This window comes from Danio aesculapii, chromosome 14 (genome assembly GCF_903798145.1).
Source record: "Danio aesculapii chromosome 14, fDanAes4.1, whole genome shotgun sequence".
Classification (NCBI taxonomy): domain Eukaryota; kingdom Metazoa; phylum Chordata; class Actinopteri; order Cypriniformes; family Danionidae; genus Danio; species Danio aesculapii.
In genome coordinates this window covers 47,769,990-47,785,105 of record NC_079448.1, presented here as the reverse complement: position 1 = coordinate 47,785,105, position 15,116 = coordinate 47,769,990, and the positions used below count along the sequence as shown (strand labels likewise).

Genomic DNA, 15,116 nt, shown 5'->3' with positions numbered 1-15,116 from the left:
CAAAACGAGCTGTTTTTAATGTTTAAAAATGAATGGAAGTGAATGAGAACGGAAGTCTAGAGTCAAAATGATTCAAATGGCTGCGCCCACTCGTACGCGGAGAATAAGGTGAATAGTCTTTGGTATAATGTTCGCTACATCAAAGTTTAGTCAGCAAATACGTTTCCATCTCCTATTATCTGCATTAATGATTTTCAAATCAAAACAACCTCAAGCAAGCTTAACTTTTTTTTGCGAATTTGCTATTTCATCACTCGTTTCTCATGCTAAAAAATGCCCACTAACACAGGCTGATAGAAACTCAGTTACTAAACAGAGCCAGACATACAGTATAAAGGGGAATGTGCACCAAAATGCACAAATGCTTCTGTACAATGGAAGTAAACCTATGGAAACTGAAGCCAAGTGTAAAAATAAATGAAATATGGCATTACTGTATAATTGATATTACATCTATTTTATTTTTTTACATTTTTGACCTTTTAACCAATCACACTTGTTTTAAAGCAGCCAATCAGAGGCATTTAAATGAGACATCGCAGAATGAAAAACACTGTTTTGTCAAGTGCCCACAATCACTGACTCAGTGCTGATAAATATAAAACTATTCATTCATCCATTCATTTTCCTTTGGCTTAGTCCCTTGTTTATCAGGGATCGCCACAGAGGAATCAACTGCCAACTATTCTGACATATGTTTTACAGGAAACCCAGGAAAACACCCACACACACTCATACACTACAACTAATTTGGTTGATTCAATTCACCTATAGCCTATGTCTTTAGACTGTGGGGGAAACCGGAGCACCCGGAGGAAACCCACGCCAACACGGGGAGCCACCAACTTGACCCAGCAACCTTCTTGCTGTGAGGCGACAGTGCTAACCACTGAGCCACTGTGCCGGTGTATGGTATCGATTTACTGTTTATTCATGCATCCGTTTAATACTCAAAAGTCACAAAAATGTGCTGCATTTTACAAAATTGCATAATGTAAACAACTAATACAGTATGCACTCTAATAAATGCTGGGTTGTTTTAACCCAAAATTAGGTTTGTCCATATTTAACCCAATGCTGAATTAAAACAACCTAACGTTTTTTGTGTATAAATGATGAAAAAAGCAGGTAGAGCAATTCCATGCGAATGTCACCCTTTAATTTTCAAACCAAAACATACAAGATACATTCATGTTAACTTTAAAAGAAATGCACTGACCTCCTGTATGCACAGCGCGATCTCTGCTTGTGTATCAATGTCCAGGCACTGAATTTGCTGAATGAACGTTTCTTTCCTTTCACACTGGTGACAAAGAGTCATACGAAGAGAAAGAAAATCAATCACACACTGTAAGCATCCGTATGTTTTCCAGCATTACACTCCAATTCATTTAAGAGTGTTGAAACTCTCCATTAAAGATATTAAAAGTGTTGACAGTGGTTATTTACCTGTACTGCACAGCCCAGTAATAACAGTAGCAGTCTTCTGAGCTCTGCAACAGCGCCCTCTATTGACAATAACACAGCATATTCGCTTACAGTTGAAGACTAATCTATTAGCCTAACAATGAAATTGAATTTTTGTGCAATAATATGTTGATTGTAGCAAAGTTTTATATATACAAATGTAGACTCATTAAAGCCCTGTTACAATTGTATTTAAATCCATAAATCAAGTAAAAATGAAAAGTGACTCAAAGTTCTGTAAACTTTTGTCAGCTTATATAGATTAACCCCCCTGAATGTATTTTCATTTGTATTCGTATGATTTAAGGTTTTATTTATGTTATTATTATTATTATTATTATTATTATTATTATTATTATTATTATTATTATTATTATTAATATTATTTTGTACTGTTTTGTTTATTATATGCTGCTTGGATATTTTGTTATATAAGTTTAAAAATGGAAGTTAAAAATGCCTGTTTGTAATTTGAAGGTTAAATAAAGAGGGAAAAATATATATATAGTTGAAGTCAGAATTATTAGCCCCCCTGAATTATTAGCCCCCCTGTTAATTTTTTTTCCCCAATTATTGTTTAAGGGAGAGAAGATTTTTCCAACACATTCTAAACATAATAGTTTTAATAACTCATTTCTAATAACTGATTTATTTTATCTTTGCCATGATGACAGTAAATAATATTTGACTAGATATTTTTCAAGACACTTCTATACAGCTTAAAGTGACATTTAAAGGCTTAACTAGGTTAATTAGGTTAACTAGGCAGGTTAGGGTAATTAGGCAAGTTATTGAATAACGATGGTTTGTTCTGTAGGCTATCGAAAAATATATATAGCTTAAAGAGGCTAATAGTTTGACCTTAAAAACTTTTATTCTAGCCAAAATAAAACAAATAAGACTTTCTCCAGAAGAAAAAATATTATCAGACATACTGTAAAAATTTCTTTGCTCTGTTAAACATCATTTGGGAAATATTTAAAAATGGAATAAAGGGGGTTTAATAATTAATAAAATATTTCCCAAGTGCTGTTTATTTTATCAAGACATTTCTAAACCTAATAGTTTTAATAACTAATTTCTAATAGCCCATTATTTTTGTCTTTGCAATGATGACAGTACATAATATTTTACTATATTATGTATTCTGCTTAAAGTGTAAATTTAAGACTTAATTAGCTGAACTAGGCAAGGCAGGATAATTATGCAAGTTATAAATAAAAAATCTTAAGGCGAATAAAAATATTGAACCTAAGAATTGTTTTGTTTTCAAAGATTAAAATAAAACACTCATTCAAGCCAAACTATAAAAAATATATAGAAATATAATTATTAAATATGAAGTATAAAAAAATGTGATTAAATATTATTAAATATTCAATAAAATATAAAAGAAAATAATTCTCATATAATAAATTCATAATAAAATAATGCAATAAATATACAAATAATAAATAATACAATAAATTAATAATTAAATATTATTTAGATATAAAATATTAATATTAATGTAAAATAAATATAACTATCTAATTACATTATTATTTAAATATATATTATTATTAATAAATATTACACAAATATAATTAAAAATACAGTGAACAATTCCTTGCTCCGCTAAATATCTATATCAATATTGGAATACATTTTTAAAATTCATAACATTTCATAATTGTGCCTACTAATGCATGAATGTGAATTTTTACAATTGTTTCTGTTTATGTGATATTAATTAGAGAGGGAAAATGTCCTATTATTCAGATGACAGAGTCGCACCTGTCAGGGGATCTCGACCTAAAACAGCAACATTTGGCAGCGGCATCAGCACCAGCTGCTGTAGATTCTCCTGAAGAGACAGAAGCATGAAAGAAATGACAAGCATTAAATCCCTCATTTGTGCTTTTCTGTCATCGCAGACAATGCTCAATAAAGAGGTTTAAGAGGAACGGTATTCATATAAAGTGACATGCGGTCAAAGAAAACAAGCAATGCTGTGGAAAATAGGCTTCTTAATCTGTACCAATGAACGCCTAATTCAGTTTGATTAATGATCCTGTTATTGCCGAAGACAGTTTTCTTATGCTTTTAGAAAATATTCATTCTTACCAAATTTATTGTTACATGATACAGTAATAAATATGACGGTACTATATTTTGGGTATTTTCATAGGAAAAATACAATGAAAGCATGTATTACCATTGTATGACACTGTTTTATTCTATTTGTTTACATTTAATTATGATTTTTTTGAGTTTGAGGTTTATTTAATTTCCTGCACAGCAAATCCAAGATTCAATTATTGCAGATATAACAGTTCTACATCAAAACAAAATACCAAAAAATTAAATAAAGTAATTAAAATGAAAGAAAAAGCTAAATATTTTGCACAAAACCATTTCAAGTCAATCAAATTTGTACCAATAAGCATACAAATATTTAAGTTTACAATAAACCATTTATATACAACCTGCATACATCCACACACACAAGATTGAAATGATATAAACATTGGTATACAAAAATAAACATATTAATTAATTCATTCATTCATTCATTTTTCTTCGGGTTAGTCCCCTATTTATCAGGGGTCGCCACAGTGGAATGAACCGCCAACTATTCCGACATTTGTTTTACTCAGGGGATGCCCTTCCAGCAGCAACCCAGCTCTGGGAAACACCCATACACTCTCGCATTCACACACCACTCATGCACTACAGCCAATTTAGTTAATCCAATTCACCTATAGTGCATGTCTTTGGACTGTGGGGGAAACCGGAGCACCCGGAGGAAACCCACACCTACAAGGGGAGAACATGCAAACTCCACACAGAAATGCCAACTGACTAAGCCAGGACTCACTTGCTGTGAGATGACAGTGCTAACCACTGAGCCAGCGTGTCGCCTAAATATAAATATATAAAATAGTATATATAAAAGATGTATATGGAAAAACTATATTACACTATAATCGGTTCTATAGTAATTCTTTACAATAAGGTCTCGTTTTTCAACTTTAAATTTAAATCATTAATTAACATAACCTATTGAGCAATTTTTCTATCTTTGTTTAAGGATAGGAGATAATTAAAAAGGACAGATTTTATCTTACATGAAAATTTACTTACTCTGAAGTTGATTCAAACTCTGTGTTTTTTTTAAATCTTCTAATGTTAGTAAATATAAATACATGTTCATTGCAATGTACTGACATGTTTAAATATTACAACTTTGTTCAAGATTTTAGCAATATATTAATAAATGTTGATATCAACTAAGATTAATGAATGCTTTGAAAGTATTGTTCATTGTTAGTTTGTGTTTAAGAAATTAACTTCTAATAAATTCAACCTCACAGCAAAGTACTTGTAGAAAATTGCTTTAAACTATTTTATTTCAGCTAACCACGACAACATCTTTAATTTTTCCATTAAAATGTATATTTTATTAAATTAATTTGATTTGATTAATATATTTTTTAACTGTGATGGAAAACCACAGAAATGTGGTTACATCACAATATTTCCCTTGCATTTACACAGAAATGTATGCGTCACCTGTCTTTATTCAATGTAATTATTAATCAGCTCCTCAATCATTAAGCAACCACTGTGTGAGCCCTCAGCATTTTTTTTTAAGCTGATCAAAAATCTAGATAATGCAGTTCAATATATAAGCATACTTTTAAGGATTTATTATTTAGTTATTATTATTATTTTCTACTATCTTGCAAGGCTTTTAGCTCATATTTTAATTTTAAAATGCCCGGAAGGCAAAATATATAGTCATTGCCACTTGCTTTGTGTGAAAATAACAGCTCAAAGAAGCATGTCCACAACTAGGACATTTGAAACAAGAAGTGAAACCACAGAAACCAAAAAAACAAACATGGCTAACTTGTTCAACAGCAACATGCTGTTTATGAGTTAGTGAACTGTCCATTAAATACCATGCACCATCAGGTGAGGTCTAGACACTTTTGCAAAGAATAAAGTAGTACAATGTAAAATATTATAATATAATATAACATAATATAATATAACATAACATAACATAACATAATATAATATAATATGCACATATGCTGGTATTCAGCAATTCAATGTATCTTGATAATGCACACTATTGATATTGTGGGCACTTCAAAACACTGTAAAAAATGTATTATTATTTAAACTTTTTGAATATTTTCATGTTAATCTGTCTTAGAACATTAAAAAATTTGCAATTATTTCCTTAAAAAGGCTCAGTTTGTTAGCATTAGTTATTGTAACTCAAAGTCAATAAAATAAAGTAATTTATTAAATTAAATTAAATCAATATAATGACAACTGCATTTTAAAAATCATATTAAGTTCTTAGTTATAGCCTAATAACACATCAAAGTCAAAAGTTGCATTTTTTTTATTTAAAGGAGTAAATAACTAATAAAATTAAGTTGATTTAATTAATTAACTTTAACATATAACTGTAATATGACTATTTCTCACTGTTGATTTTAATGCATTAAACATATATACTAACATTTACTAATGAAACTATTGTAAAGTGATACCAATTGTACTTTATTATATTTTTGCAATTTAATTAAATTAAACATTAATTCACTCTGAAAATGTGTAAACAATAAACAATATACTAAATATTTTTGAGTAAGTGTTCCTGCAGCTTAGCTCAATACTGTGATAATTAATAACTAACATAATATTTAATAACTGATAATTAATCACAATAACAAAATTTTATAACGATAGAAGCCAATAATATAATATAATATAATATAATATAATATAATATAATATAATATAATATAATATAATATAATATAATATAATATAATATAATATAATATAAGCGACGCAGTGGCGCAGTATAGTGCTGTCGCCTCACAGCAAGAAAGTCACTGGTTCGAGCCTCGGCTGGGTCAGTTGGCGTTTCTGTGAGGAGTTTGCATGTTTTCCCTGCGTTCGTGTGGGTTTCCTCCGGGTGCTCTGGTTTCCCCCACAGTCCAAAGACTTGCGGTACAGGTGAATTGGGTAGGCTAAATTGTCCATAGTGTATGAGTGTGAATGAGTGTGTGTGGATGTTTCCCAAAAATGGGCTGCGGCTGGAAGGGCATCCACTGCGTAAAACATGTGCTGGATAAGTTGGCGGTTCATTCCGCTGTGGCGACCCCGGATTAATAAAGGGACTAAGTCGAAAAGAAAATGAATTAATAATATAATATAATATAATATAATATAATAAAATATAATATAATATAATATAATATAATATAATATAATATAATATAATATAATATAATATAATATAATATAATATAATAGTGAAATGTACTTGACATATAGATACATAATAATATGGCTGATATGTTAATTCAGTACCTGATAGTAAGACCTCAGATGTCGATTGAGGATGGAAAAGTTCTGCACTCTGCGAATCTTGTCATCACCCACATTGTAATAGATTTGTTCTACCTTTGGATTGGGATCGCTGATTAAAAAACCCAAACAAACAACAAAAAATGTCGCCGTTAGATGACGAGTCACTGTTGAACTGTAATCAATGATAGCTTTTTGTTTTTAACTACGCTATATAAAAGTAAAACTGATGAAATGATTTCCATTATTAAAGCAAGTCTGTCTTACATGATCCTCATGACCTCATTGAGGTAAACTCCATTGGTGAGCTTCAGGTATTGCCTCACTGCATTCTGGGAGCTGATGTTTACTTCCATGTATTCCGGAAAGACTGATCCATTCTCTTCCTCACCGACAATACCCTCAAACAGATGCACCTTAAATCATGAAAACACAGTTCACATCAAGATTCTGTGCTCTGTTCTTACATTAAGTTTACTTCAGTTGCTCCAACAAGAAAACATACTATAGTAATTTATAGTAAACACAATTTGTTTTCAACCATACTACAGTAAAGCTGCTTATGGTAATGTTATATGCGCTATGGTAATACAACTAATAATAGTAATATAAACAAATAAAAGTTTTCACTATATACATTATAGTACAGTGGGCGACGCAGTGGGTAGTGCTGCCGCCTCACACCAAGAAGGTCGCTGGTTGGAGCCTTGGCTGGGTCAGTTGACATTTGTGTGGAGTTTGCATGTTCTCCCTGTGTTCTCGTGGGTTTCCTCCAGGTACTCCGGTTTCCCCCAAAAGTCCACAGACAGGCGCTATATGTGAATTGGGTCTGTGTGTGAATGAGTGTTTATGGTGTTTCCCAATGATGGGTTACAGCTGAAAGGGCATCCGCTGTGTAAAACATATACTGGATAAGTTGGCGATTCATTCCGCTGTGGCGACCCCAGATTAATAAAGGGACTAAGCCAAAAAGAAAATGATTCTACAAATTATGCAACAATGCACAACAGTATACTGTAGTAAAAACTAAAGTATACTACAGTGTTTATTAGTTTATCAGTCCACTATAGTTAATATTACAGTATGCTGTAGCATTCATCAACAATGAGTTGTAAATACTATAGGCCTACGGAATGATACACTTTACCATAGTATAGTTCGAAAATACTGTAGTATTTACATTAAATTGGGTTGTCAGAACAAACTTAAATTTAATTTTAAATTATTAAGACATCATTTTAAAAAAAGCATGGTAACTGAATTATCTGGTTGGTAACTTCAAAAATCAAGGCTCAAAACAGTTTTGTTGCTGGACCATGATGTTTACCATGTTTTAACAGTATATTATTACATATTACCATAAAAGAATATTATTAATCAGATGTCGGCAACTAACGTCAGTTTAACAATTTCTGAGCTCCGATAACTCTTTTATAAAGTTTACAAAACTTTTCACTGTACAAAGAACTGCAATGTTTTGCTAGCCACCTACCCATGTAACAAGTGCACTTCCCATAAATTCTTCTAACATTTCCGTGACGTCTGAGTCCATCTTCTCTGTACCTGTACTTTTTATTCCACAGAACACAGCGGATTACTTAAATAACAATATATTTTCAAGAGTACATTCATGGCTACCGTGAGTCTCTGGACAGAAGTCTGTCAAGGTAACCGTTAAACCGACTAAACATCTTTCTGTTTTTCCCTTCCTTCATTAGTCACACTTCGAAACCACACCGGAATCTAGAGCTGCATTGCATTAGTTCTGTTCCCCTCTGCGCGTCCTCGTGTCAGTATGATGACGCTCGTGACGCGCGCGTTTCCACATTGAACACAGTAAACACATAAATAAAAAAGGGCTGTGACTCAAACTTTTATAGAAACTATTTAACCATAGATTACCTGTCTTGACTCTAGTCAAGACTGTATTTTGTGTTGAACCACCCTCAACGAACGCGCCTCTGGGCATTCCCCCCCAAAAAGTTTTGAGACATAACCACAACCCAAGTATGTGGGCAACACAGGAAAATCAGATCTATTCATATCAGATCATGGCGTTATCATCAGTAACAGTGCAACTATAATATTGATGATGTTGTCTAAATGCTAATATGCCGCTATGCATGATTTGCAAGGTGGTATAAAAGCAAAATTAAGTTTTGCCGCCATCTAGTGGTGGACAACTGTAGTGTCCCTGTAAACCGTGTACAGATGAAGTCAGAATTATTAGCCCCATCATTATCTTTGCCATGATGACAGTACATAATACTTTTACTAGATACTTTTCAAGATAGTATTCAGCTTAAAGTGCAAATTAAAGGATTATTTAGGCAAGCTGGGGTAATTAGGCACGTCATTATGTTAAACAGTGGTTAAGTGGGCTAGTATTGCTGAACTGGGCTAATAATATTGACCTTAAAATGTTTTTTAAAAAATTAAAAACTGCTTTCAGTCTTGTCGAAATAAAACAAATAAGACTTTCTCCAGAAGAAAAAATATTATAGAAAATACTGTGAAAAAATCCTTGCTCTGTTATACATTGTTTGGGTAACTTTTGAAAAAGAAATGCACAGAAAGGGCTAATAATTTTGACTTCAGCTGTACATCAAACTACCCGTATGAAACAATGCTATAGTAATTTATAGTAAATATAGTGTTTGCCATACTATGGGCCGAACATTAATTGATCTGTTGTGGTAATTGTACACTAGTTGCTGTGGTAATAAAATAATTATAGAAATATGAATAACCAAATGCTGTATTGTACTACAATGAATGCACCACAGTTTACTGTAGTAAAAACTATAGTATATTACAGTTTATCAGTTTGGGCGGCACGGTGGCTCAGTGGGCTCAAGAAGGTCGCTGGTTCGATTTCCGGCTGGGCCAGATGGCATTTCTGTGTGGAGTTTGCATGTTCTCCCCACGTTGGCGTGGGTTTCCTCCGGGTGCTCTGGTTTCACCCATAGTCCAAAGACATGCGCAATAGGTGAACTGAATAAACTAAATTGCCTGTAGTGTGTGTGAATGAGTGTGTATGGGTGTTTCCCAGTACTGAGTTGCGCCTGGAGGGCGTCCGCTGCATAAAACATATGCCAGAATAGTTGGGGGTTCATTCCGCAGTGGTGACCTCTGTAATAGAGACTAAGCCAAAGGAAAATGAATGAATGAGTTTATCAGTTTGTTATAGTTAATACTACAGTATGCTGTAGCATTCATTAATAAAGTGTTATAAATAAGATAAATTATACTACAATTCACCATCGTATACTGTAGTGAAATCTAAAGTATACTACAGTATTATACAGTTTATAGTTCACGATAGTTAATACTATGGTATAGCATTTATTAACAATGTGTTGTAAACACTATAAATATAGACAGTATGATACACTTTACTATAGTATGGTTCAAAAACATAATTTATTAAATATAGAATTTACTCCTTAATTTTCCTTGGACTTAACCCCTTTATTCATCAGGGGTCGCCACAGTGGATTGAACCACCAACTTATCCGACATATGTTTTACACAGCGGATGCCCTTCCAGCTGTAACCCAGTTCTGGGAAACACCCATACACTCATTTACACACACACACACACACACACACACACACTACGGCCAGTTTAGTTTATTCAGTTGTCCTATAGCGTATGTGTTTGGACTGTGGGGGAAACTGGAGCACTTGGAGGAAACCCACGCCAACATGCAAACTTTCAATGGTGGTCAAATTATACTAAGCTTCTCAAAGTGTGCCAAGAAAACACCAGAAGCATGAATGGTTTAAACCAACCATTATTTCATGTTGTTTACTCCAAATTCTGATACTAATATCCAAAATCATCACAAGAAATCTTTTAAGTGACCATCGACTTTTTATCAGCTGAACCATCAAGCATCAACAAGACGTTTCTGTCCACAGAACTGGAGCTAACTGGATATTTTTGGACCACTTTTTGTAAAAGGTTGTGCATGAAAATCTTTGTGCACTGTAAAGAAGCGTCTGTTCATTAACAGTTTCTGTATTTTGTGATTCACAAGTAGGCATGGAGTGGTACAAGATTCTGACGATATGATAACCTTGGATAAAAATAATACAGTATTGTGATTACTGCTCTAAATATATTCTTTTTAAATGTCAGGGTAAAAACAGGGTTTCTGCAGGTGTCATCACATCAATTTTAAGACCTTTTTAAGACCATTATCAATGAGATTTCAGACTTTCACATGGCAAAACACTAATAATTTTCTGTAATAACCATAAAAATTTAAATTCTGTTATTTTTTAGCCACATATTTTAAATAATGTGTCAAAACAAGCAAACTCTAGTTATATACATATATATTTTTATTAGCATGACTTTTCTTTTAAAATAGACATGTTTTAAAAGCTATAATAAACAAAATTTATGCACAACATAAATTTATGCATAAAACATGGAGAACTTTTAAACAAATGTTATTGTAAGGATGTCAGTAAGCCAATTAAACCATATTGCTAAATAGATAACAACTGTTCAACTTTTTTTTAGATAGATTTGTTGGTTTTATCGATTGGCCGTAGCTAAATTAGTGAAAATTAAGACCTGTTTAAAAGTATTTAAGACCCACAACAGCATATTTCAGTGAATTTAATACTTTTTAAGGGCTTAAATTTAGTTTTTGAATTTTAAGACGTTTTAAGACCCCTCGGACACCCTGAAAAATATTTAACTTTTTCCACTTTGAACACTATATTTTATTTTGAGAACCATTTATAATGTCAGGCTGAATATTGAAAATGCAGCATTGACTTCTGTTGTCTTCATTTGTTTCAAAGTCACAGATTTCTTTACAATTTAAAACGGCATCTTTGGATATCTTTTCTACTGGATATACTTATGTCCTAACAAAAAAAAAAAAGTAATTAAAAAACTTACTCATACTTTAGGAACGGTATAGCAGAAAATTTTGGCAATTTTAAAACCCTGACTTTTTCAAACCACGGCATACCTTGAAAACGGTTATCGTCCCATGCCTATTCACAAGTGTTTTCCATTTATTTATGGTTGTGAATTGCATTATGGGACCTTGATATCTGTCCGTCTTTTAATGTTAAACATTCAACTCTATAGTTTAACAAAGCAACTTTTATTGACATTTTAGTAGTTTAAAATAATATAATGTATAAGAAATAATATATAGATATCACACACTTATATTTGCACTTGATACTAGCATTTTGGTAAGGGGTAAAGATTGAGATAATGAGAATTATGCAGTTAGATCTACCTTTTACTCTCCCGTTTTTCTTGCTTGAAGGGATACCCCAGGATGTAGATAAGAAAAACCAGAGATATTTACTACATATACTTTTACTAAGTGCAAGAAACACTATAACAATAAATTGGATGAAGTTACATCCTCCAATAATAGTACAGTGGATAGAAAAACTTGAATCAATATACAGAATGGAGTTCTATATGTAGAACTTCAATTGAAATTGGATATTTTTAAACAAGATGGGCACCTTTTACTAAGTATCTGAACACGACGTATTTCCAGCTCCTTTGAAATTGAAATACATCAATTTTTGTTTTTGTAATTTGTTTTTATTCATGTCTAATGTTATTTTTTTCTGTCGTTTTTTTTAATAATCGTTGCTGTCACTGAATGTTTTGTTCTGTAAAATGTTTAAATTTATAAAAATAAAGATAAAAAATAATAAATAAATAAAAATAATAATAAATACAGAAAATAAGTCTGTAAAATAACTGAAAATATACTGGCAGTTTATGACAAGGTGTTTGTAGCGTAATATACAACACCAACCCAGACAATATATTACTTTATACTTTTAGAAATGTTAATAAAAGTCACTTTTTGGAAATTTTTAAGTTTAAAAGTTGTTGCAAGATAGAATCAAGGTCCCATAATGCAATTCAAGAGGATGAATAAATGGGGAAAAATAAAAACATGAATCACAAAATATGGAAAAATGCTAATTTATGAATGTTTTTGATAGTGTGGATCATCAGTTTCTTAAATGCCTCTCAAAACCATGCCACAATCAAAGTCATTTAAATCATCTTTCTTATTGTTTAGCAAAAGTGTACAAGGCTACAGTATTAATAACATTGATATTATAGTAATAACTATTATAAAATTCAAAACAGGATTAGTGTTTAGGATTATAATAATACATATGATTATAAAAACAGTTAAAACCAAAAATAAAGTCGATAATCTAGCTTTAAAATCACCTTCTCAGAATGAAAAAATAAATAAATGATCCCTTTCCTGGAATGACCACTCCACTAAAAGGCTGGGAAATAAGTTCAATCACATGACAGATCAGTAGTGCAGAACTAAGTGCTTTTAATAAATAACTAGATGTGTGCATGCCACCGTTGCATTTCTTGTTGTGTTTTGAGTGCGAGTGCTTTGGCAGCAGTCATAGTATTAAGCATCATCAAAGGGATAAAGAGATTTCAGGTGTCAGAACAGGACGCAACCGCATTCAGTCAGTGTAATCCTATTCATTTCTCTCTCATGCCCACTTTATCTCTCTCTCTCTTATGGAGTATATGGATTATGAATTGTTCAATGATATTAAATCTTTCTTTTTTTTGTATGGGGGTGTTGGAAAAATGATACATCAACCCAATGAAGGAGGAGTGTGTGATTTAATATAGTATAATATTATTGGTTGTCATTAATATTGGAATGTTTTTTACATAATATCTATTTTTTAAAAGTTGTTTATTCATTCATTTTCCTTCAGCTTAGTCCCTTCATTCATCAGGGGTCCCCACTGTGGAATGAACCGTCAACTTATCCAGTTTTACACTTATATGTTTTACACAGCACTTACAGCTGCAACCCAGTACTGGGAAACATCCATATACACTCATTCACACACATACACTACAGACAATTTAGTTCATCCAATTCACCTATAGCGCATGTCTTTGGACTGCGCTGGAAACCGGAGCACCTGGAGAAAACCTGTGCCAACATGGGGAGAACATGCAAACTCCACACAGAAATACCAACTGATCCAACCATGGCTCGAACCAGCAACCATCTTGCTGTGAGGTAACAGTGCTAACCACTGAGCCAACATGTCGCCATTTTAAAAGTTGTACTGGTTTTAATAGGATTTAGTGTGGTTTGTTGTTCAATGCCAAGTCTCGTTCTCTTTCAGTGAGTGTGTACTGGTTTCTGGTGGCTTACAAGGACAGAAATTTGTATAATGAGATGGGTATGTCCTATGTCCTAGGTATTACAATGTTGAAGTGGTTTATGAGGACATGCCTTGTGTCCTCACAATTCAAAACTGTTAAAACAATTATTAATGTCGGTAGCTTAGTGGTTAGTGTGATGACATATAGTGCCAATGTGCTTCGAGCGTCCCGAGTTCAAATCCCAGTTTGTGAATCTTTCCCAATCCTATCGCCTTCCTGTCTAACTACTGTCCGGTCAATAAAGGCAAAATACTGAAATAAGAAACATATAATGGCATCTTGAGTGGCATGGTGGCTTAGCACTGTCACCTCACAGCAAGAAGGTTGTTGGTTCGAGTCTCAACTGGGTAGATTTTGCATGTTCTTCCCGTGTTAGTGTGGGTTTCCTCCGGGTGCTCCGGTTTCCCCCACAGTCCAAAATCATGCGCTATAGGTGATTTGGATTAACTAAATTGCCCGTAGGGTATGAGTGTATGTGTGCGAATGTGATTGTGTATGGGTGTTTCCCAGTACTGGGTTGAGGCTGGAAGGGCATCCACTGCGTTTGCAGAAATAGTTGGTGGTTCATTCCGCTGTGGCGACCCCTGATTAACAAGAGACCAAGCAGAAGGGTATAGGGGTGGGCCATATAATAAGCGGTTTTTACAGTATAAAATACGTTACGCCTATGGTGTGTCCCTATAAACCATGTTCAGTTGAAGTCAGATTTATTAACCTGAATTATTAGCCCCCTTGTATACTTTTCCTAAACTTCTGTTTAACAGAGAGAAGGTTTTTTTCTCAAGGGGGCTAATAATATTGACCTTAAAATGGTTTTATAAAAATGTATACTGCTTTTATTCTAGATGAAATAAAACAAATAACAATTTATTCAGGACTTTCTCCAGAAGACAAAAATATAATCGGAAATACTGTGAAAAATGCCATGCTCGGTTAAACATCATTTGGGAAATATTTTAAAAAGAACCAAAAATTACAGGGGGGGGGGCGATTAATTTTGACTTCAACTGTTTACAAGTATGTGTGTGTGTGCATGTGTGTG

At 32.8% G+C, this 15,116-nt stretch overlaps 1 protein-coding gene across 1 annotated transcript in view; it reads right to left on the bottom strand.

Annotated features, from left to right (window-relative positions):
- ccdc88b (coiled-coil domain containing 88B) overlaps window positions 1-8,592 on the bottom strand; it is a 55,555-nt gene extending 46,963 nt beyond the window's left edge. The window contains exons 1-6 of the mRNA XM_056472551.1: window positions 8,339-8,592; window positions 7,114-7,262; window positions 6,850-6,958; window positions 3,244-3,313; window positions 1,450-1,508; window positions 1,220-1,303 (exon numbers count right to left, since the gene is read on the bottom strand). Coding sequence (XP_056328526.1) covers window positions 1,220-1,303; window positions 1,450-1,508; window positions 3,244-3,313; window positions 6,850-6,958; window positions 7,114-7,262; window positions 8,339-8,398 — 531 coding nt within the window. The 5' untranslated portion in view covers window positions 8,399-8,592. The remainder of the gene's footprint in view (window positions 1-1,219; window positions 1,304-1,449; window positions 1,509-3,243; window positions 3,314-6,849; window positions 6,959-7,113; window positions 7,263-8,338) is intronic.
- Window positions 8,593-15,116: the final 6,524 nt, after the last annotated feature.